Genomic DNA, 25,088 nt, shown 5'->3' on the forward strand with positions numbered 1-25,088 from the left:
TGACCAAACTTAAGCTTTTTATCAGCTGTATAGCATTCCATTATATCCATGGGCTCTAACTGTGCCCGAGATAGCTAGGTAGCCCAAGATCGAACAAAAACTTCACACTCTCCTTTCCATGGTGTAGAATTGACAGTAGGAGGCAACTACCCTGCCATGGACTACATTTCCCAGCTCACCTTGCATCCAGGTGTGGTCATGTGACCATGCACGGCCGTTGACGTGTGTCACTGCCGAGCCTGGGTTTTAATAATGTGGCTTCGCCGTTGTCTGCAGAGTCTCTGAGATACCAGTATGGCTGAGCCACAAAACAGAAAGCATCTGGGTCCCTGAATCACCACATGTAGGAAAACCACCCACCAGCCAGAAATATCCTCATTGGACTCTTAAACAAGAATGAAATTTCTTTTTCTTAAGCCACTGACAGTTTGGGGTTTATTTGTTACAGTAGCTTGGGTTGGTCTCACAAATGCGACAATTTATCCAGCCAATTCCCTGGTGTAAGCATACATTTAGTTTATTCCAAGTTGTTACCATGTTTTTTCCCCCCAGTGGACAAAACGCCCCATTCAGAGCCCACACTTCACTGCTGCAAGATGCCATAAGCTGCCCCTACACCAACACCCACACACCATCTCAGGAGGAACGAGAGTAGGGTGAGGAGATTTGAAAGATTAACTCTTCGTACCATAAAGACTGAGTTTCCCAAATAAGGCTGAGCCAGGAAACTGAGACACTGAGAACACAGAACTGGCCATGTTTCTCCTCCTGGATCCAGCAGGAGCTTGTGTGGAAGATGAGAATACTGAACGAAACATCTAAAGATGCACTTTTTTCCCCCCACGTTGAGTTGTAGTTTAAATAAATCCCATCCCCATCTCCACTGCCCCATCATTCATGAAGCTCTCCTCACACACGCCAGGTAGTATACAACGTTACCTCTTTGGTTTTAAGCTTCACAACATCCCTGTGACATAGGAACCCTCGTTACCTGTATCTCGCAGCTGAGGAAACTGAAGATCAAAGAGGTCGTGTGACTTGCCTGAGGTCACACAGCAAGTTTAAGGCACAAGAGAAAAAGCCTGGGTGGGAAGCGGGAGACCTGGATGTTATCCCTTGTTCAGCCACGGACTAGTTTGTGGCAAGTGTCCACCTGTGGCTCAGCTGCCTGGGTCAGAAGATTCTCCTCCCCGCCATGCTGGGCATATAGATTCCCCAACTTACGTCTTGTCATTGGTTCCAGTGAGGGTAATGTGAACATTCCCCAGGTGTATATACCACAACACCCTGTGAAGAAAGAAAAGAAAAAAACACCATGACCCATCAAGAAGCTCTTTGGACTCAACCTGAAAAATTACTCTTGGTGTAGCCTCAGAGAAACAGGTTTGATGAGCTTAGATGAAAGCCCCAAGTGAATGACAAGCTTACATTATGTTATATAACCTTCACAGCCACCATTCCTGCTTTTCTGCACTTCATTTTCATTTTCCATTTTGTTTGTATTATCTTCATTTTTTTTTTCATTTACAAAGAGTTCCAGATGATTTTCAAAAACATACATTGAGGAAATTCCCTGGAGGTCCAGTGGTTAGGACTCCGCACTTCCACTGCAGGTGACATGGGTTCGATCCCTCATCGGGGAACTAAGATCCCGCAAGCCGCGCAGCACGGCCAAAAAGAAAAAAAAAAAAACAACTAATAAGAACCTACTGTATAGCCCAGGGAACTTTACTCAATATTTTGTAATGGCCTATATTGGAAAAGAATCTAAAAAAGAGTGGATATATGTATATGTATAGCAGAGTCACTTTGTTGTACACCTGAAATTAACACAACATTGTAAATCCACTATATCCCAATAAATATTAGAAGAAAAAAAAAAAACCCCATACATTGAAACATGCATTCTCAAAAGAAATGATATCTCCCCCCAAAAGCAAAACTTGGTTCTTGGGGAGAGATGAAAAAAATCTTACTCTTCATGTATAAGACACATACAGATATACATATAATATATAAATAAGTGTATAGTATATCTGTAGTATTAAATTTTTATCGGAGGGTAAGACAATTTTTTTAACATCTAAAAGGCAGTGCAGTCCCCCAGCATTTAGCTCCTCTCTCACCATCATCACATCGTATCATAATCACCATCATCATCATCATATTATCTTCATCTTCAGTATCACCAACAGTATCATCACCACCATCAATGTCGTCATCACCACTCTTTGCTTATTAAGGGCAGAATAGAGTGCTAATGGCCAGCACCAGTGCTGACAGCCCAAAGAAACAAGTCTGCATTTTAGCATTTGAGGTCCACAAATTACCTGCTCCTTCTAATGAAACATGCCAGTCGACAAGTCCCACAGACCCAAACTCCCAACTTTCTTATTATCACTAACTGAAATTCTCTTGCTCTTTCATTATTTTAAAGGCAACAGAACATTGTGTTTAAGCATACCAGCGCCAGGGTCAAAATGCTTGGGCTTAAAAATCTGGCTTCACCAATTACAGACTACGTGGCCTTGGGAAAGTTACTTAATCTCTTTGTGACCAAATTTTCTCCTCAGTGAAATAAGGGAAACGGATCCAATGTACAACACAGAGAAAACCCACGCTTGTTGCTTAGATAAGGTCCCCCATTCTTAGATTTGAACCAAAGACCAAACCTCACGAGACCCGTGAGGGAAACCATGACATGAAAGATAAGCAAAACCAAGAAAAACTGACACCTGAAGAAAAAAAAAATTAAGAGAACAGACAGGATGGCTCCATCTCATTGTTCAGGCCTCAGCACAAACAACACTTCTTCAGAAATACCTTCCCCTGACTTCCCTCTTCTACGTAACCGCCAGTCACACTCTAGGACAATTTTTTTCATAGCGCTTGCCACTCCCTGAAATGCTTTTGTTTATTTGTTATTTGGAGCAGCATAGTTTAGAGATGTACAGACTCTGGATCCAGGATGCCTGTTTTTAAATCCTAGCTCTACCCCTTACTAGCTAAGTGGTCTTGGGCAAGTTATTTAATCTCTTTTGCCTCATTTTTCTCCTCTGTAAAATGGGACTATTTTATTTTAATTGGGGTATAGTTGCTTTACAATGTTGTTAGTTTCTGCTGTACAGCGAAGTGAATCAGCTATATGTATACATATATCCCCTCTTTTTTGGATTTCCTTCCCATTTAGGTCACCACAGAGCACTGAGTAGGGTTCCCTGTGCTATGCAGAGTGTTCTCATTAGTTATCTATTTTATACACAGTAGTGTATATCTGTCAAACCCAATCTCCCCATTCATCCCACCCCCACCCTTTCCACCCCTTGGTGTCCATACGTTTGTTCTCTACGTCTGTGTCTCTATTTCTGCTTTGCAAATAGGTTCATCTGTACCATTTTTCTAGATTCCACATACATGCGCTAATATACGATATTTGTTTTTCTCTTTCTGACTTACTTCACTCTGTATGACAGTCTCTAGGTCCATCCACGTCTCTACAAATGACCCAATTTTGAAAGTAAAAACAAGAATAAACAAATGGGACCTAATGAAACTTAAAAGCTTTTACACAGCAAAGGACACCATAAACAAGACAAAAAGACAACCCTCAGAATCGGAGAAAATATTTGCAAATGAAGCAGCTGACAAGGGATTAATCTTCAAAATATACAAACAGCTCATACAGCTCAATATCAAAAAAACAAACAACCCAATCAAAACATGGGCAGAAGACCTAAATAGACATTTCTCCAAAGAAGACATACATATGGCCAAGAAGCACATGAAAAGATGCTCAACATCACTAATTATTAGAGAAATGTAAATCAAAACTACAATGAGGTATCACCTCACACCGGTCAGAATGGCCATCATCAAAAAATCTACAAACAATAAATACTGGAGAGAGTGTGGAGAAAAGGGAACCCTCTTGCACTGTTGGTGGAATGTAAATTGATACAGCCACTATGGAGAACAGTATGGAGGTTCCTTGAAAAACTAAAAATGGAACTACCATATGACCCAGCAATCCCACTACCCTGAGAAAATGGGACTATTAATGACCCAATATCAGAGGCATTTAGTGTAGATTGAATACATTCTCTATTTGAGGAACTTAGAACGGTGCTACTTGGGAGGTTGCTAGTGGCTTCCTTTCTTCGTATCTCCTCCCGCCGGTATGTCAGCCTCACAGGGGCAGTAACCTTGTCTGTTTGTTCACTGCTCTATTCTCAGTGCCTAAAACAGCACCCAGCATACAGTGGGTACTCAGGAAATACATGTCAACTGAATGACTATAACGAAACTCTTCCTTGACAGATGAATTCCCTGAGCCGACTGATTTTGGTCAAAGGTTCCCCAGTGAAGATGTTTGCAGTGTCCAGCCTAGAATTATGATCTCTTGGCTGGACGGTCGAGGCCCTCCCTTTTCCTTACAGTCTATTTCCAGTGCAGGCTCTCCCCAGACCCCCTATTCAGGTTCATACGCACCCCAAAAGAGGAGAAAACGGAAGCTCCACATCGTGCAGGTTCTGTCATTCAGTGAAGAGCACTTTCTCGCTGTTCCCGGGGTTTTCAGTAACAGGGGGTGTGGGGAGAGGGGAAGGGCAGAGCCAGAATTGCTCAACACAGCCAGGGCATCGTGGTCCTTTTTGCTGAGTCGCCTCCACTCATAAAGGACAGCCTGACAAACCTCTCATCCTCTCCTTTCTCCACAGTGAAGAGAAGTTTGTCTGGCTGATGGGTCCCAGTGTGGGTCTATCTCCCTCTCTCTCTCTCCTTCCTTCCTACTCACTTTTTTCTTCCCCCAGCAACATCTATGTCCCATCTCTCATCACCTTATTTTATTGCACCCAATGATAAATAAGCTTCCACTACCCAATGAAGCAAGCCCCAAACTCAATGGTCTCCTCCCAGCCTGCCCCATACAAACCATCATCAGAGCCCTCAGGTACCAGGCAGTGTGCTAAACACGTTTCCAATAAAATTTAATTTCACTGTCATGTCAACATCGTATACTAGGGATTCTTACCCTCACCTATTTCACCAAAAAAGTACAATTAAAATGGAAACCAAGGCTTAGAGAGGAGATGTGACTTGTCCAAGATTACCTGGACCCAAGCTTTGAATCCGGGACCCTCTGACTCCAAGGTCTAGAGCTTTCACCATTTCATTTGCCTTTAGCTCCCCACGATATCTGATCACTGGACAGTGACACACCCCATTCCCAGCACTGCCCCCAAACCAATCCAACACACACACACACACACACACACACACACACACACACACACACACGTGCCATCTCATAAACACGGTGGTCTAGGAATGTCTTAGTTAGGGTCCCCCAGATGCAGATGCTCAGACAAGGATTCTCGTGAAAGTAGTTCATCAGGGAGCTGACCCTACAAAACTCCAGCTGGGGATGGGGGAAGTGAGAGAGGGAAGGGAAAGAGCCTGCAGTGAGTGTTATCAAGCAAGTTACCCAGTAAGAAACTGAAACTTAATGTGGCTGGGAGCCTCTGGAAGGTAACCTAGAGCACACTCTTCAGAGTTATCCCAAATGTCAGGGGAGGGAGTTGGGATATTTATCCACCAGTTACTGTCAGTCACTGATTGAGGCTTGTGTCAACCCAAGACCTCGCCTCCAAGCAGATAGAATGGGGTCCAGTTCATAACCCTGTTGATAACAAAATGCAGTGGCTGGCACATGTCAGTCTAGTGTGCCCTAAGAGTTGAAGGTCACACGTGTGGGCGGGCACCAAGAACACCTGCTCCAAGCCAAAACTTAGGTGCAAAGACCAGCCCCAAGTTCTTGGGAAGAAGAGCCCCACTTGTTTTTATATTCTTTTTTGCTCTGTGCAAGGCAAAATATCCACTTTGGACTTATGATCGCTGAAGCAGATTCATCAGTGGTTCCATCTGTTCATCAGGAGACCCTACCCAGTGAGGCTGCAATTAAAAGCCAGCACAGAAATACAGTAAAGTTCACCAAGAAGGAAGATAAATGGAGCTATGTTAAGAGACGCTCTGGAGGACAAACACAGACTCTATAGCACCAGGTCACCAGGGGTCCAAATCTTGTCTTCCACCGCTTGCTAGTTATGTGTGGTCCTGGGCAAGTTTTTAAAAAATTTTTATTGAAATATAGTTGATTTACAATGTTGTGTTAGTTTCAGGTGTACAGCAAAGTGATTCAGATATATATATATATATATATATATATATATATATATATATATATTTTTTTTTTTTTTTTTACATTCTGTTCCATTATAGGTTATTGCAAGATATTGAGTATAGTTCCCTGTACTATACAGTAGGTCCTTGTTGTTTATGTATTTTATATATAGTAATGTGTATCTGTTAACCCCAAACTCCTAATTTATCCCTCCCCTCCCTTTCCCCTTTGGTAACTATAAGTTTGTTTTCTATGTCTGTGAGTCAATTACTGTTTTGTCAATAAGTTTATTTGTATCATTTATTTAGATTCCACATATAAGTAATATCATATGATATTTGCCTTTCTCTGTCTGGCTTACTTCACTTAGTATGATAATCTCTAAGTCCATCCATGTTGCTGCAAATGGCATTATTTCCTTCTTTTTTATGGCTGAGTAATATTCCATTGTATAAATATATCACATCTTCTTTAGCCATTCACCTGTCGATGAACATTTAGGTTGCTTCCATGTCTTGGTTATTGTAAACAGTGCTGTTGTGAACATTGGGGGTGCATGTATCTTTTCAAATTATGTTTTTCTCTGGATATACGCTGAGGAGTAGGATTACTAGATCATATGGTAACTCTACTTTTAGTTTTTTAAGGAACCTCCATACAGTTCTCCATAGTGACTGCACCAATTTACATTCCCACCAACAGTGTAGGAGGGTTCCCTTTCCTCCACACCTTCTCCAGCAATTAATTTCTCTATGCCTCAACGTGGCCATCTGTAAAATGGGCTTGATAAGCAGGACATATTTCATGGGTTTGAGGCGAGCATCAGAGGAATGGCTGTATGTGACATGCTTAGAACAGAGCCTGACACACAGGAAAATCTCCAAGGCTTGGCTATTACTCAAATTCTTTGATAGTCCTCCCTTCAAGAGGGGGAAACCTAATTCTTCTCTCCTTGAGTATGAGCTGGACTTAGTGACTTGTTTCTAAGGAACAGAGAAAGGAAGATGTGACCTTGTGTGAGATCTGAGACATCTGAGGTCGTAAGCATCATGGTGGTTTTCCCCTCCCTCTTTCTTTCCAGGATCATTCACTGAAGGGACATCAGTTACCATGTTGTGAGGACCCTCAAGCAGTGCCATGGAGAAGCCCACATGAGGGGGAACTCAGATTCCAGACAACAGCTTGACTGTCACCTCCTGAGAAGACCCTGATCCAGCTCCACCCAACTAAGCCACCCCCAGATTCCCAACCCTCAGAAACTGTACGAAAATTAAAAATGTGTTGTTTTAAGCTGTTACATTTGGAGAGTGATTTGTTACACAGCAGGAGACAACTGATACACTTAGAAGCAATTGTCCCTGTCAGTTAAAAAAAAAAGGATCATCATAACCTCATAGGGTTTGAGGTTTAATGTGATAAAACCATAAAATCCTGCCTGGCAAAATTAATACTCAATATTATCAGTTATTATTGACATTGTGTCAATAATAAGTGGTCACAGCTACTCATCGGAGGCATGGTGCCAGCAGTGACTCAGTTAGAACAGTCAGCAAGTCCATTTCAGGCAGGACCTTCCATTGTACGTGAAAGAGTTTAGACCGTCTCCGCAGGGCAATAAAAGAGATTTCAGCGAGGAAGTAACGGTCACATTGCTGTTTTACAACACTTGTGTTGTGTAGCATGGGTGTCAGACAGGATGTGGTCATGGTTGGGGAAATGGAGAGAAGAAAAGTGTGATGACCTGGAGGAGGGCAAGGGCTGTGGAGACGAAGAGGAATTTAGGATGCAGGAACGGCAGAATGGGGGGATGTCTGGATGTAGGTGGGGAGTCTGGGACCGAAGGAGGAATTGACCTCTGGAGGTAAGGTTTTTCAACCAAGCCCAGATTCCTCAGGGGGCCTGGGGGCGGGATGAGGTGGTGGATGAGTTTCCTGATGCTGCCAAAACAAATCGCCACAAACGTAGTGGCTTGAAACAACACAAATTTATTACATTACAGGTCTGGAGGTCAGCGTCCCAAATGAGTCTTACAGGGGCTGAAATCAAGAGGTCAGCAGGGTTGCGATCCTTCTGGAGGCTCTAAGGGAGACTCCATTCCTTGTCTTTTCCAGCTTCTGGAGACAGCCGACATCCCTAGGCTCAAAGCCCCTTCCTCCATCTTCAAAGCCAGCAATGTAGTATCTCCAAAATCCCTCTCTCTCTTTCTCTCTCCCTCTCTCTCTCACACACACACCCATTCACTCCATGGATGGATGGGTAGATAGATAGAAAGATAGATAGATAGATAGACAATAGATAGATAGATAGGTAATAGATGGATAGATAGGTAGATAGACAATAGATAGATAGGCGATAGATGGATAGATAGATAGACGGTAGATAGATAGAGGATAGATAGATAGGTGATAGATGGATAGATAGATCGATAGATAGATAGATGGTAGATAGATAGACAATAGATAGATAGATAGGTGATAGATGGATAGATAAATCGATAGATAGATAAATAGATAGATAGATAGATAGACGGTAGATAGATAGACAATAGATAGGCGATAGATGGATAGATAGATAGACGGTAGATAGATAGACAATAGATAGATAGATAGGCGATAGATGGATAGATAGATAGATAAATAGATAGATAGATAGACGGTAGATAGATAGACAATAGATAGATAGGCGATAGATGGATAGATTTGTCTCATTCCCTCTGTCTGCAGTCTCTCTCCCTCTCTCTCTCTCCGTCTCCTCTCTCTGACCCTCCTTCCACCCCCCTTAAAAGGATTTTGTGATTACATTAGACCTACTCAGATCATCCAGAATAATCTCCCGTCTCAAGATCCTTAATTTCATCACAGCTGCAAAGTCCCTTTTGCGGTAGAAGGTCATATATTCACAGCTTCCAGGGACTAGGGTATGGCCAACCTGGTGGGGGTTGGGGGGAGCCTCATTATTCTACTGACCGCAGATGGGGTCTGGGGTCCTGGTGAGTGACTGAGGATGCAAGGTGCCAGTCACCCTTCAAACGCTAAAGAAGTGACCGAGGCTATGAAATCTGGACGGCACAGATCCTCCAGGGACGAGGGCTGGTGTAGGGGGAGAAGAAAGGGAAGGAAATGCACAATTCTAGTCAAGTGGCTTGTGGAAGACTAACCATTGTGACTTTCCCGGCAAAGGGGAAATTGAGGGACACGCAAGACTCCAGAAGTCAGTCTGGAGGAGCCCCAGAGACGTCACTCATCTGTACTCTTTTTTTTCTTTATTGGAGTGCAGTTGCTTTACAATGTTGTGTTAGTTTCTGCTGTACATCAAAGCGAATCAGTTATACGTACACGTATATCCACTCTTCTTCAGATTTCCTTCCCATTTAGGTCACCAAAGGGCACTGAGTAGAGTTCCCTGTGCTCTACAGTAGGTTCTCATTAGTTATCTATGTTATACATAGTAGTGTATATATGTCAATCCCAATCTCCCAGTTCATCCCACCCCCCTTCCCCCTGCTTGGTAACCATAAGGTTGTTCTCTACAACTGTGACTCTATTTCTGCTTTGCAAAAAGTTCATCTGTACCATTTTTCAAGATTCCATATATAAGCGATATTACACAATATTTGTTTTTCTCTTTCTGACTTACTTCACTCTGTATGACAGTCTCTAGGTCCATCCACATCTCTGAAAATGGCAGCACTACTTCGTTCCTTTTTATGGCTGAGTAGTACTTCATTATATATATGTACCACATCTTCTTTATCCATTACTCATCTTCACTCTTAATGAGTGTGTCGGAGGGAGGGTGGTTCCAGGGCAACCCTACCCAACTTGACGTGTTCCTCCTGTACTCTAAAACCCCCCATGGCCCCCTAGTACCCTCAGGATGAAGTGCAGGCTCATTGATACAGCACTCAAGACCCTGCCTAATAGACCCAGAGAAAACCATAATTCAAAAAGACACATGCACCCCAATGTTCACAGCAGCACTATTTACAATAGCCAGGACATGGAAACCACTTAAATGCCCCTCAACAGAGGAATGGATAAAGAAGATGTGGTACATATATACAATGGAATACTACTCAGCCATAGAAAAGAATGAAATAATGTCATTTGCAGCAACATGAATGGACCTATCACTCAGATTGTCATCCTGAGTGAAGTAAGTCAGACAGAGAAAGACAAATATCATACGATATTGCTTATACGTGGAATCTAAAAAAAAAAAAAGGTACAAATGAACTTACAAAACAGAAATAGAGACACAGATGTGGAAAACAAACTTATCGTTACCGGGGGTGTAAAGTGAGGGAGGGATAAATTGGGAGATTGGGATTGACATATACACACCACTATATATAAAATAGATAACGAATAAGGACTTACTGTGTAGCACAGGGAACTCTACTCAATACTCTGTAATGACCCATATGGGAGAAGAATTTTAAAAAGAGCAGATATATGTATACTTATAGCTAATTCACTTTGCTGTACAGCAGAAACTAACACAACGTTGTAAATCCACTATACTCCAAGAAAACTTTTTAAAAATTAAAAAATTAAAACCACGATGCAAATACAAAAAATAAAAAAAAAAAAGACTCTGCCTAGTCTTATATTGGTCCCCCTCTGACTTCATTGTTTCCTTCTCCCGTCAAAGCCCCAGTCATCCTAAACTAACCAAAGTCTCCTATAGTGGACACTGTCTACGGTGCGTCCAGCCACCCTTTAAGCTGGACACCCATCCCCCAGCTGCTGTGGGTGCTGCCTGCTAACTGCTCACAGCTTCCTGTTCTCCAGAGAACTGTTCTCCAGTTCAATGCCTGCACAAACCCTCAGACCCAGCCCACGGCCAATAACCGATGGTCATGGAGGCCAAAACCTCACTCCAAAGTGAGGTCAACTGGGTGGTGTTATTCAGGCTCCAGGGATGCCCTTGGGATCAGGCAGAGGCTGGGCTCCAGGTAGGACCACCTCCGTGCTCAACTCTTTCTTCTATCCTACCCTGTTCCCCTCACTTGTCCTCTGCTAAATGCCCTCCCTCAATCAACCCTGAAGCAAGAATCCTCATGGCAGAGTCAGCTTCCAGGAGGGCCTAAGAATCCCTCCCACCCATTAAACACTAAGCTGTCTCCTGACCCCAGGTCTGACATGGGTACTCACCCCATATCCTTCCTATGCATCTTTCCCATGTAAATATCATCTCCTCCCGTGGGGAGTGGGGGAGGGAGCTTTCCAATATAAGTATCACCTCCTCCAGGAAGGTTTCCAGTATAAATATCACCTCCTCCAGGGAGCCTTCCCACATAAATTTCACCTTCTCCAGAAGGCCCTCCCTGCCCTCCACTTCAGGATTAGTACAGACCTCCACTGTGCTCCCCGAATCCCAACACTCAGTATGATCTATGCTTGTTTGAATGTCTGTTTCCCTCCAAAGACTGGGAGCATCCCCTGGGGTAGGGAAGGAATTCTGTTGGCTGTTGTATCCCAGAAAATTAAGAAACAAATGAGAAGGAAGAAAGAAAGAGGAGCTGATGAATCTCCTGACCAGAGATGACCAGAAAGATGACCAGAGATATGAGGGCGTGGGAGCTGAGCAGCAGCTGCCCTCCTGCTGGACAAAAGAAACAGGAGTCCTAGGAGGGAGGCAGTTGATGAAGGACAGAGCCACAGCTTCCTTAGAAGGATTCATAGTTATCCGGGCTCCTCAGACCCCTGCCAGGTAGGGGTGGTTTGTTGACAATCCCCGAGAACCACACCCGGTTCAGTGACGCCCTAGGATGACTTACAGAACTCAGCCTATAGCCATCGTCACAGTGAGATACAAAGAAAATCAACAAGAGAAAGAGTTGAGGTCCAGAGGAAATTAGGTGCAAGCTTCCAGGGTTGCCTAGGGCCAGGAGTGGAGGGAGGGAGGGATTACAAAAGGGCTCAAGAAAATTTAGGGGTATGATGGAAACATTCTGTATCTTGATTGTGGCAGAAGTTATCAAAATGCATCCAATTTTACACTGTGAAAGGAAGCAGTTTGTTGTACATAAATCACCCCCTCAATAAATTTGGTAAGATTGGCTCCAAAGTAAAGAGTACCCAGACCCAGCATTCTGCCAAATTATTTTATTGTGCATGCCACATGAAGGGACCCAATTGTTATATTATGCATACTATGTATAAAGGGACCAAATTATTTTATGTTATGTAAAGGGATCAGAAGACATGTGTTTGGAGTTTCTCCAGTGATGAGTGGTCTCTTTGTCATTTAAACATTTGTTTAAATAGAAAGCTGATGTTATTTCACAATGATAAATACATGTGACCTTAGCAAGTTTAGGAGCGATCTAAATCTATACTTCCTTTAAAACTAAAATGAAACAACAAAAACTAGTACAGTTCATGCTTCCTAACTGCACCCTGACAGATAAGAAATGTTTCTTGGAAATCCTTCCACATCAGTAGTTAGAGCCTGGTTACACCCTTGAACCTACACAGTGAATTTGTAATAATTTGCATTTCCATTTCCCTTTGGGTGCATCACTGGTGTTTGCAAGCATTGCTGTACACCTACTCTCCCTCTGCAAAATATCTGCAGAAACCCAGTTCCCTGAATGGTTTTCTAGTTATCATTCCATCTCACAGCTAGAGGAGCTGTAACTAGACCTCGTTTGGACAGAACCAGAAGTAGAACCAGAAGAGGATGTGGACAGACAGAGCTATGAGAGAAAAATAATACATCATCATATTTGCTCCCTAAACATAGGGCTCCCCCCACCCCAAAGCGCAGGCAAATAGGAGCCAGAATTTGAGGAAGCAGCTCTCCAACAATGTAAGAAGAAAGTGGCCCTCCAGGTCTGAGCCTCTGAGAGGGAGGAAGATTCTGGAAGGAGAGGAACATCAGGAGACAGCCTGAACAAGAAATATTCTAAGCTCATATTCCATGAGCTTAGAATATGCTGGCAGATAGAACTAGTTTCAGTGTATTCGTTTGCTAGGGCTACCCTAACAAAAGACCACAGTCTAGGTGTTGTTGGCTTAAACAACAGATATATATCCTCTCATGGTATAGAGGCTGGAAGTCCACAATCAAGGTGTTGGCAGGGCTGGTTCCCTCTGAGGCCTCTCTCGTTGGCTTGTAGACGACCATCTTCTCCCTGTGTCCTCACGTGGTCATCCCTCTGTGTGTGTCTGTGTCCTAATTTCCTCTTCTCACAAGGACACAGTCCTATTGGATCAGGGTCCATCCTAATGAACTCATTTAATGTAATCACCTCTGTAAAGACCCTCATCTCCAAGTACAGTCACATTCTGAGGTCCTGGGGGTGAGGACTTCAACATATACACTTGGTGGGGGAAACAGTTCAACCCATCACACTCACATCCCAGCTCCAACCACTTAGCATGTGACCTTAAAAAATGGTACAAATGAACTTATTTACAAAACAGAAATAGACTCACAGACATAGAAAGCAAACTTATGGTTACCATAGAGGAAAGGAGAGGGAGGGATAAAGTAGGAGTTTGGGATTAACAGATACACACTACTGTACATAAAATAGATAAACAACAAGGTCTTACTGTAGAGCACAGGAAACTATATTCAATATCTTGTAATAACCTATAATGGAAAAGAATCTGAAAAAGAATACAGATGTAGAGATAGATAACTGAATCACTTTGCTGTACACCTGAAACATTATAAATCAACTATACTTCAATTAAAAATTAATTAATTTAAAAAATATATATGTCTACTTCAAAAGTTATCATAGGGACTAAATGAAGTAACATGTCAAAAGTATTTAGAGTAACAAGTACACGGTCAACAAACATCAACTATATTATCACTATTACAACACACTACATACATACACATACATGTACATGTATATTATTATTACAGGATATGACGGTGGGGCTCTCTCTCGGTCAGGCTGCAGTTCCCAAACGTGGGAGAACATAACAATAAAATGCAATAAAAGAGTTTTATTATATCATCCAAGCAGAGCTGGCAAAGTAGATGGCTAAAAGCCAGGCTTGTGATCCCTTATCTCAAGGGTCAGCAACTTTTTCTGTAAAGGTCCAAGTAGCAAATATTTTCTACTTTGGAAGCCTTTGGGTCCCTGTTGCCACTTTGTCATCTTATTGTGAAAGCAGCCGTAGATGGCATGTAAATGAGCGTGGCTGTGTGCCAATAAAACTTTCTCTGTGGACTCTGAAATTCAAATTCCATATACTTTTCACTTGTCATGAAATATTGTTCTTCTTTTGATTTTCTTCAACCATTTTTTTTTTCTTTTTTCTTTTTGGCCATACCACGTGGCTTGCAGGATCTTAGTTCACCTACCAAGGATCGAAACCGCGCCCCCTGCAGTAAAAGCCTAACCACTGGACCGCCAGGAAATTCCCTCTTCAACCATTTACGAGTGGTAAAAACCACTCATAGAAGCACTATTCCCAATAGCCAAAAGGTGGAAACAGCCCAAATGTCTGTCAACAGATGAGTGGACATACAAAATATGGTATATCTATCTGTTACACAACCAAACTTGGGTCCAAGCTATGGTGTGAATATATTATGCATATTTACCACAATAAAAAAATTATAAATTTTTATAAACCTTCAATAGCTTCCTATGGTAACCACTGAAGTTCTGCAAGAAGTCTTTGTGAGAATTAGAAAACAATGCCCCACTTTGACACCCGCAGCTTAACTCAGGATGAGTTTCAGTATCCCCTTATTCCCCTAACCAAGCACTTTTCTACAGAATGCAAGTGTATACAGAAACACTGGCTTCCCATTAAGGTTAGAAAAAATCCCAAGATTTCACCATGGTTTGTCCCTGTCAACCTCTTACTTCTCTCTTTTCTTTATTTCAGGGCACTTTGGCCTTATTACTAGTTCTTGATTTCACCAAGCTCATTCCTCATACCTCCATAAAGTGGTTTAAAAAAAAAGGAGAAGAAAAAGAAGAAGAAAATCTGTCCCATGTCTGACGTCATTGCCTGAAATTCCACTATTAGAGAGTCATTCCTTTGGCTAAAAGCATTTCTCTTCCAGAAAATACAGGGTACTGACTCAACAGCCTCCTCAGAGCCTTTTCACTCGCCATTTCCTCTGCTTGAGGCACAAGTTTTTCCTTCCCGCTTTTCCATGGTGCGCTCTCTCCATTCACTCAGGGTCTGAGTTCAAATGTCAGAGATGGCTTCCGTGGCTACCTGATCAATAATAACCACCCACCACCATCAAGATACTCTCTACCCTGCTACTCTACTTCCTTTTTCTCCATGAAGCTAGTCTCTAAGTAAACTCAAGATGAGGCCGCATCTTTGCTCAGCTTTTTCTCCTGCCCCTTCCTGCTTCCAGAGGTCAGTGCGTCCAGGGAAAGAAGAGAGATGCAAATTATATAGAGCCCTGTGGGTCATCCTAAGGGTTCAGCTTGGTGCCTGGACTATATGATATCGGTTGTGCTTTCGCAGAATGGATTGGAAATTGGGGTGATATTACTGGAGACAAAGAAAGTGATGATACTAATGACTTTAAATCAGCCATAGCAGGTGTAATATGCCATGCCAACATCCACTGATTAAATCCCCTTACTCCATGGCTCCCTACCTCCTGCAGCTTAAAGCTCAAACTTGTAAGCCTGACCAGGAGCCTGCTCTTCCAGCCTGGTCAGAGAACAGTCTAAGCAGAAAGCTTAAAGTCAGAGAAGGCAACAAGGGGGCAGCACACAGCTTCAAATTGGTGAAGTGAGGACACAGTGGGGAAAGATTTCACGGGACCTGAGCCCCTCCTGCCCCGTCTCAAACAGTGTGCTGGGTCCCCGAGGATAGGATTTCGTCAACAGTCCCCATGAAATGTAATGGGGCCGCAACATGAAAATCCACCACAGGAGTAAACTTTGGGAGGTGATGGATATGTTTATGGCCTTGATGGTGGTGATGGTATCGCAGGTGGATATGTATCCCCAAACTCATCACGATGTATACACTCAATGTGTATAATTTTTCATGTCAATCATACCTCAATAAACTGGGTTTTAAAAGAAAGAAAGAAAATTTGCCCTGTGCCTGATTTCATTGGCATTCCACCATTAGAGAGTCATTTCTTTGGCTTAATTTTATCTTCCAGGAGATACAGGGTACTAACTCAACAGCCCAAACTGAGCCCTGGAAGGGATTAAAGAGGAAGGGCCTTTGGACCACAGTAAAAGGCTCTGGGTAGAGCTCACTCCACCTACAGTAGGTGCCTTCTCAACAGTATAAACACATGCTTATCCTTCAAAGACTCAGATCCAACCTCTCCTGCCAAGAAACTCATCCCTCTAGGCTCCTCCGACTCTGTGTTTCTCCCTCTTGCCCCATCCTGCCCACGTGAGGCTGTGAGTGTTTGTATCCAACAAGACTCTGAAATGAGACCTCTATGGATCCCTTTCCTGTGCTTTTGGGTGAATGAATCGGGGTGGGGGGGGTACCCCTGGGCAGTGTGATGATACTGCAAAGCCAAAAGCATCAGGGGCCCTTTCTGGTGCCCAAACCTAGGCTCATATAGACAGGTTTGTGAACAAGCACGCACACACACACACACACACACACACACACACACACACCCCTACTTTCTCTGGTCTCTCCTCCCTTCCCCAAGCAGGGATCCAGGTATCAGCCAAAGAGGTTGGTGCACTACTACTAGTGTCCACCAGGGGGCAAGCTTGGCTTAACTTTGTTGCTATCTGCCTTTGTAATGCCCTCGTGTGTGTGTGTGTGTGTGTGTGTGTGTGTGTGTGTGTGTGTGGTCTTTGTGATGCTTATAAATGTTTGATCCAATGGGTATCTGTCCGATTTCACCTGTGGATGCCTTCATTGGAGTTAGTAAGGTCCCAGGGCAGGGTGCATGAGTGAATATGTTTGAGGGTGTGTATCTGCCAGTCTGTCTTCCTATTTCAGGTACCGTCTGTTATGTGTTTGGGGTGTGTTTCCGTGCCTGACTGAGTAGATATATGTCTCCATATCTATATAAATCAGCTTTATATGTGCACCTGTGAATTGCAGGTTGAAAGGAGGTGTCAGTATTTTTACATCTGTGTGTATGTGTTTCTGTCCATATTTCAGTCAGTTTTGGTGTTTGGGGAGGGGAGTATTTGGGTCTGGGGTCTGTTGGCCTGTCGCAGTGCGGGGGAGTATTTCTTGTGTCTGTGCATCTCTGGAGCTGTCTGCTTGCTGTTGTGGATGTGGGTAGATCCTTTTTGTCTGTCTGTCTATCTATGTCCACCTGTGAGTCTGCTTGCCAGTTTCTATTTGCTGTATTTGCCCGTCTGTATTTGGGGGGCTGTGTTTCTTCATGACAGTCTGTGCATATGCTTGGCCTGTTACATGGGTGTATCTTCACAAGGGGCTTTGTATCCATCGTGTGTGTTATGGGTTAAATTGCATTCCCCCCCAAAAAAAACCCAAATTCACATGTTGGAGTCCTAACCCCCAGAACCTCAGAATGTGACCTTATTTAGAAATAGGGTCTTGGCAGATGTGATGAGTTAACTTAGGGCCATGCTGGAGTGAGGTGGACCCTTCATCCAGTATGACTGGTGTCCTTATAGGAGGGAAAAATTTGTTTTGTTTTGTTGCGGCTTCGCGGCCCTCGGCCCTGAAAGCGTGGAGTCCTAACCAATGGACTGCCAGGGAATTCTCTAGGAGGGAGAAATTTGGGCACAGACAAACGCACACAGGGAGGACACCATGTAAACACTGGAGTTTTGCTACCACAGGCCAAGCAAACTCCCAGGAGGTAAGAGACAGAGATGCCTGGAACAGATTTCTTTCTGGCATCTTCAGAGGAAGCACAGCCCCACTGAAAACACATTGATCTTGGACTTCCAGTCTCCAGAACTGTGAGACAATAAATTTCTATTGTTTATTAAGCCACTCAGTTTGTGGTACTTTGTTACAGCAGACTGAGCAAGCTAATACAGTGTGTGTGTGTGTGTGTGTGTGTGTGTGTGTGTGTGTGTGTGTGTGTGTGACAGCCGGATGTAACTGACAGCCAGCACCAGAGAACTTCCGAGTTAGGGCATCATGGGGTTGCCCTGTGTTCTTTTGAACCTCTCTCTGCCAGTATATTCGGGTGACAGCTGTTCCCTGGCACCAAAGTCTCCAACCGTTAGCAGGCCACTCCAGGGCACACCTGAGGCCCCTCCTCATCTCCACCAGCCAGCAAGAGGTGGCCTCCTCCAGCAGGGGCCTGCCGGGTCCCTCTGGGGGCACATAAGAAAGCAGGTCCAACCACTTCTCCAGACCCTCACTCTCTCCCTCCCCCTCTAAGCAGAGTGAACTCCTGGCAGTTTGCAGAGTTAATGCTCATTTGCACATTCCCCGAAATTCCTCCCATTTTTCTTTTTTTAAATTGAAGTATAGCTGATTTACAATATTGTGTTAGTTTCAGGTGTACAGCAAAGTGATTCAGTTATACATATATATATATACTTTTCCATTATGGTTTATTACAGGATATTGAATATAGTTCCCTGTGCTATACAGTAGGACTTCATTGATTATCTATTTTATATAAAGTAGTTTGTATCTGTTAATCCCATACTCCCAAATCATCCCCGCCCCCCATGCTTTCCCCTCTGGCAACCATAAGTTTGTCTTCCATGGCTGTGAGTCTGTTTGTTTTGTGAATAAATTCATCTGTATAATTTTTTAGATTCCACATATAAGTGATATCATACAGTATATGCCTTTTTCTGACTTACTTCACTTAGTATGATAATCTCTAGGTCCATCCATGTTGCTGCAAATGGCTTTATTTTAGTTTTTATGGCTGAGTAGTATTCCATTGTGTGTGTGTGTGATACACACACACACATCTTCTTTATCTGTTCATCTGTTGATGGTGCATCCCAGTTCTTAGAAGGACACCAGTCACATTTGATTAGGGTCCATCCTAACGACCTCGACCTCATTTTAACTCAATTACCTCTTTAACGAACCCATCTCCAAATACAGTCACATTCTGAGGTCCTGGGAAGGTTAGGACTTCAACATACAAATTTGTGGGGACACAGTCAACCCATAACTGCCAGTGTCACTAACTCCTTGTCACAAAAGTGAGGGGACTTCCCTGGTGGTCCAGTGGTTAAGAATCCCCCTTCCAATGCAGGGGACGTGAGTTTGATCCTTAGTTGGGGAACTAAGATTCCACATGCCATAGAGCAACTAAGCCGCGTGCCACAACTAGAGAGAAGTTCACGTGCCACAACAAAAGATCCTGCATGCCACAGCAAAGATCCCGTGTGCCGCAGCTAAGACCCAACACAGCCAAATAAATAAATAAAGTGAGTAAATGAATCAATGAATGAATGAATGATAGAACGGGCTCTCTGGCAGGTTCTGGTTTTGTTCCAAGTATTCACTGCCTCTCCCTGGAAGAGGAGTAAACCTTCCTGCCCTACTGATGTTACTCTGGGCCATACGACTTGCTCTGGCCAATGAAATGTCTTCTTGTCATCCCCAAGAAGAAACATTAGGAACCACTGAGTGGTCCTGCCATCTCTCTTTTCCTTCTGCCACAAGCCTGACACATCCCAAGGCTGGAGGTCTCCAACAGTGTGATTCCTGCAGCACCTTCTCCTTCCAGAAACTTCTTCTTCAGCAGAGTTGAGGCCAATGCGTGAAGGAGTTGTTTGTGAGATGTTGAGATGGGGAGTCATTTGTTACAGCAGCAACACTCAGCCCAAGGTGACTGATACAGGTCGTGTTGTGCTGGGGCTTAAAGACCCAACCGAAGACCCCCAAGACCAGGGTTAGAACTCAAGTTCAAAGTTCAGCCTGGGGCTGGAGGACAGTGATTCAAGACCTCCAAGAATAAGTCCATGACCTCAACCTCATTGACACCACTGAATTAGACAACCCAGGTAGCCACCTTAGGTAAATTCATGGCGTGGCTCAGGAGAAGTTGGGGCGGGGGGAGGGCAGAAGCCCCTCCCCATAATCCCTGACCCTTGGAACTCCATTCCCTCTCCAATACCCTCTTTCCAGCTTCACAGCCCTTCAAACACGGAGCACACATCACACCAGACTCTGGAGTCTGGATCCTGCACCTGGCCAGGTGTGCACAGGTGCTGTCTGGGCACTGGCTTACCTGGGCTTGGGGAGAGAACTAGGAAATGATTAGGTCCCCACCAGATACTGGAACGATGGTTAAGAAGGTGAAGAGGGGCTTCCCTGGTGGCGCAGTGGTTGAGAATCTGCCTGCTAATGCAGGGGACACGGGTCTGAGCCCTGGTCTGGGAAGATCCCACATGCCGCGGAGCAACTAGGCCCGTGAGCCACAATTACTGAGCCTGCGTGTCTGGAGCCTGTGCTCCGCAACAAGAGAGGCCATGACAGTGAGAAGCCCGCGCACCGCGATGAAGAGTGGACCCCGCTTGCCACAACTAGAGAAAGCCCTCGCACAGAAACGAAGACCCAACACAACCAAAAATAAATAAATTAATTAACTAAAAAAAAAAAAGAAGGTGAAGAAGGCGGCTTTACACTTAGACACAAACTAACTATGCTCTCAAACAAGTGATTTATCTTTCTCTGGTTCAGAAAGGTGAAGTCACTTTTCCAACATGTGACAGCTAACTTTGTAAGGGCAGAGATGACCTTAGAATCCTCCTGGAACCTTGGCCAAGATGCTCAACTGCCCACGAAGCTGGTTGTGAGATTATATTAGATAACGTCTGTGAAGAGCTTACTATCGTGGTACCAGGCAACGCTGAATGTTCAACACGGGGGCTGCCTCCATCATCGAGGGGGTGGAGTAATATTCACAAGTATTAATTTTCCATCAAATTAATATATTGCCCATGGCCCCTCCTCAGCCTTGGCCACCATCATTTTTTTTCTCCTAAGAGTTATTCCTGCAGGAGATTTACCAAAGAAGCACCTTCCTGGCTTTTGAACTTCAAAAGCCTAATTAAAGATGCTGATTCTTGGCTTTGGAGCCCCCAACATCTAAGCCCTCAAGGGCTCTAGATAAAAATCCGGCCAAAGTGGTTGCCAGGGGACAGTGGGAGAGGGAAAAGGGAAGTCATCGCTCAATGGGGACGGTTTCCCTTTTGCAAGATGACAATTTCTGGAGATTGATTGCAGAACAGTATAATATTCATCCCATTACTGAACCATACAGGTAAAACAGGTTAGGATGGTAAATTTGATGTTATGTGTGTTCTGCCACAATTTTTAAAAATAATAAATTCTATTAAGTGAAAAGAAAGTCTGGCTATAGATGCAGAAGAGCATTCAGGCTGAGTCAACTTTTCCTGCAACAAAATAGATCATGGTTTCCCAGTGTGGATGGGAGGAGTTGGGTGGGAAAGAGTGTTAAACTCAGAGACAGGTCCAGAGATGTATCCCTATATCCTATTAGCCCAACCCCAGTCTAAACAGCTTCAGGATCAAGTGAAATTTGAGACATCGTCCTCCCCCAAAAATGCAGATATATGCAAATTCTGGATTTTCTTGCAGAGGATTCAAAGCTCCTCAAGGATCCACAGACCACTGGTAGGATTCATGTGCCTTAGACCAATGGGTTCAAGATGTCTAAAAGATAGCCCAAAATTACAGGGCACCAAACAGAAGCAAAAACACTGGAAAGGCATTTGGATTCTCCATGAAATGGCCATTAATCAGATTAAGCAGAGCTAAGTCTTGAAGTCTGACAAAAATAGGGGCTCTGCCATTCTGTGATACCAGATGAGGACCAAAGTTTCCCTGGAGCCCCCTGGACCCCAGGATAGAGCAGGCTCTACGGAGTTTCCCCACACCCTGCATATGACAGCATCCATTGAGTAGGGATGGCTGCAAAAGACTGTGCAGACCCTCTCAGCATCCCACCCATAGCGCCCCAGTACTGACAAGGTCCCTACAGGTCAGTGGCTCCAAATATGCCTGTGGTTCTCTGGCCACCAGAGAATGTACTGCCTACATACAAACAGCTCTCAAGCAATGACGAATGGAAGTTGGTGGATAAATACCCCAGCTCCCTTGCCTCTCAACTCCAAGCCTCGTTCTATACTGACTTCCAGAGGTCCTGAATAAGGAGGAGCCCCCATTGCCCAAAGCTGTCACCTCATCCGTGCTCCCTGTGTCTCCCTCCCCTTCCCATCTCTCTTCCCTGCTCCATCCCAGCTGCTTCCTTGGGTCACCTCCCAGATAGATTTTGCACCCCCAAATCCTTGTCTCAGGCTCTGCTTCTGGAGCAGCTCAACCTAAGACAGTGACTGTATAATTTATCATCCAAACCAGGACACTTTGGAGAATGAAAAGGATCGTGGTTAATAACTACACTAGAGCAATAGCCAGGACTGTCCCGGGGAAACCAGGATGTAGAGTCTTTCCACTCAGCATTTAAGGAGAAACAGCCAGATGCGCTGCATGAGCCAAGAGGGATGTGGAAAATGCAGAGGCACCAAAGATGAAACAGAAGCAATGACGTCTCAGCAGGAGGCAGTGATGGAAGATTACCACCAAGAACCAGCAGCCTTTCCAACACTCCAGTGCCAAAGCCCCTGGAATTGAAACATGACCTTGGAGAGAATAGACTCAGGATACCCAGATTCAACTGAGATGGTTTTTACCACTTAGCAGAACTGGAGAGGCTCCAAATAGTAATTATGTCCTATTACAGAAAAAAAAAAATGAGAGTTACATTTTTGTGATCTGGAATCTGTGAGCGTAAAATTCTTTCCTGCCACGTGGGGGTCCCATTTCATATTTCAGGTTTTCTTTTAAATGGCAGAGAAAGGTGAGAGAGCTGGAAAGCAGGAATTAGTGAGGGGGCTTTTGTCTGTGTCCCAGTGCCCTTTCCCATCTTTCCGTTCCCAGGTCTGACGCAAGTCCATCCATTCATCATTTTATTAAAAGCGGTTGACTTGAGCCCTGCCTTCTCAAGGGGACCCAAGAGGAAATCAGTGTATTATAAATTAACCATGGCAGGGCACCATCCCAGGAGCCCTGCCAGCTGGACGCTAGCCCTCCACAGTCCATCAGGGACTCTCAGCCCGCCAGGACCTATCACAGCCCCTAGCCTCACTGCCTGTTCGTCCCAGGCTCAGAGCCTAGAGTCTCTCATCTCTCTGCCAATGTGCCAAAGCTCAGCAGTACTCAGAATAATCCTCTTCCACATAGTTGGAGGGGAACCAGCCAACCTGGAAAGAGACAGGGAAGTGGTCAGGGCAGCCTCTGCACGTTCTCCCACTGTTCCTCGACACACCAGGAAGGTTCCCTCCTACCTCAGGGCCTTTGCACCTGCCATACCTTCTACCCCAGAAAGTACCTCCCCTAGATACACCCTCGGCTGACCACTCCCACCTCCTACAGTCCTTTACTTACATGTCACCTTATCAGTAAGGGCTTCCTAACCGTCCTATTTAAAATTGCAAACGCCATCCACCCCAACTGTCCTTATCCCCACTTCCTGCTTTTCCGTAACACTTTTCACCATCTAATTGATTATATATGTTACTTGTTTATGGGCTTCTTGTCTGTTTCCCCTCCCTTCACTACAACAGGCCAGGGATTTTTGTCTGTCTTATACATCACTGAGTTCCAAAAGCCTAGAATAGTTCCTGGCACACAGCAGATACTTAATAAATATTTGTTGAAAATATGGATGGATGATGCAAGAGGGAGGAGATATGGGGATATATGTATATGTATAGCTGATTCACTTTGTTATAAAGCAGAAACTAACACACCATTGTAAAGCAACTATACTCCAATAAAGATGTTAAAAAAAAAAGATGGATGGAATGATGGATGGATGGGTGGGTGGATGGAATGATGGATGGATGGATGGATGGATGGATGGATGGATGGATGGATGGGTGGATGGAATGATGGATGGATGGGTGGGTGGATGGATGGAATGATGGATGGATGGAATAAAGGATGGATGGATGAAATAAAGGATGAATGGATGGATGGATGGATGGATGGATGAATTCTTTACAGCCCAAACCTTCCTAAACATCCCAAAATCCCCCCTCAAGCCCTAACTGTTCTCTACCACACACTAAATTTACCCTCCAAGGTTCCTAAAACTGTTCACCTAAGCAATTATCTAGGTCACTTTTCACATGTTTCCCTCTGGTGGAATTGAAGCTTCTAACCAGTGTCTTTATCTTCATTCAACAAATATTTTTTGAGAAACCAATACAAGCAAGGCAGTATTCTAGAGGCTAGGAATTCATCAGCAGATGAAATAAAGAATACTCTCTGCCTTGTGAGACAAAAATAAGAACCAGACAGAAACTTTTTTGAGAAAATTTGAGTTCCCTCCTGAAAGTCCAAATTCAGGCAGACAAAAGATCACAAAAGGCAAAAGCGGTTGGTCTCAGTTCTGCCTTTTCATGCATTCAATAAATATTGATTGACATACTATGTGACAATCACTGTTCCAGGCACTGGTGATACTGCAGCGAACAAGATAGAAAAATCCCTCCCTTCGTGTTCCCCAAACATGCCAATCACTCTCTCACCCCAGGGCCTTTGCACGTGCTGCTTCCTCTGGAATACTTTCCCACACCTCCCACCACCCATGACCTGGCTGACTTAACTCATCCCTCAGTGATCAGCTTGGTCTCTCAGAAGGCATCCTGACCTGCTCCCAGGATGAGTTGGGGGTTCCTTGGGGGCTCCCAAGGTGCCTTATGATTCCCCATCTCAATCTCAACCACTCACTGTTGTAACTGCATGGTTACAGGTCTGTGCTTCTCACCAAACTATGAGTTTCAGGAGGGCAGTGATTGTACTGTGCTCATTTTTGTCTCCTTGGCACCCAGCTAAATGCCTGACACATAGTAGGTGCTCAATAAATAAATGCAAGGTGCATAAATAAAATCTCTGTCCCTTCATCCGTTCCTACCAGGGAAGCC

The 25,088-nt window shown here is 44.1% G+C and overlaps 2 protein-coding genes and 1 long non-coding RNA gene across 9 annotated transcripts in view; 1 reads left to right on the forward strand and 2 right to left on the reverse strand.

Moving 5' to 3' along the window:
* ADGRE1 (adhesion G protein-coupled receptor E1) overlaps window positions 1–4,601 on the reverse strand; it is a 48,779-nt gene extending 44,178 nt beyond the window's left edge. For 3 of the 5 annotated variants that reach the window (XM_082379829.1, XM_082379828.1, XM_082379825.1), the window contains exon 1: window positions 1,225–4,572. In XM_082379829.1, the coding sequence (XP_082235955.1) occupies window positions 1,225–1,324 (100 nt within the window). In that variant the 5' untranslated portion in view covers window positions 1,325–4,572. Of the gene's footprint in view, window positions 1–1,224 lie in introns of all 5 variants that reach the window. The other 2 variants (XM_082379830.1, XM_082379826.1) reach the window with 1 other exon arrangement.
* Window positions 4,602–5,269: 668 nt separating this feature from the next.
* On the forward strand, window positions 5,270–24,137 carry LOC309623209. The gene is made up of 2 exons (XR_014241274.1): window positions 5,270–8,485; window positions 8,861–24,137. It is a non-coding gene; the product is annotated as an uncharacterized lncRNA (long non-coding RNA).
* VAV1 (vav guanine nucleotide exchange factor 1) overlaps window positions 22,337–25,088 on the reverse strand; it is a 58,127-nt gene continuing 55,375 nt past the window's right edge. For 2 of the 3 annotated variants that reach the window (XM_082379834.1, XM_082379835.1), the window contains one exon: window positions 22,351–23,360. In XM_082379834.1, coding sequence (XP_082235960.1) covers window positions 23,307–23,360 — 54 coding nt within the window. In that variant the 3' untranslated portion in view covers window positions 22,351–23,306. Of the gene's footprint in view, window positions 23,361–25,088 lie in introns of all 3 variants that reach the window. The other variant, XM_082379836.1, reaches the window with a different exon arrangement.

This window comes from Balaenoptera borealis, assembly GCF_965194805.1.
Source record: "Balaenoptera borealis genome assembly, chromosome: 2".
In the NCBI taxonomy this organism is placed as follows: domain Eukaryota; kingdom Metazoa; phylum Chordata; class Mammalia; order Artiodactyla; family Balaenopteridae; genus Balaenoptera; species Balaenoptera borealis.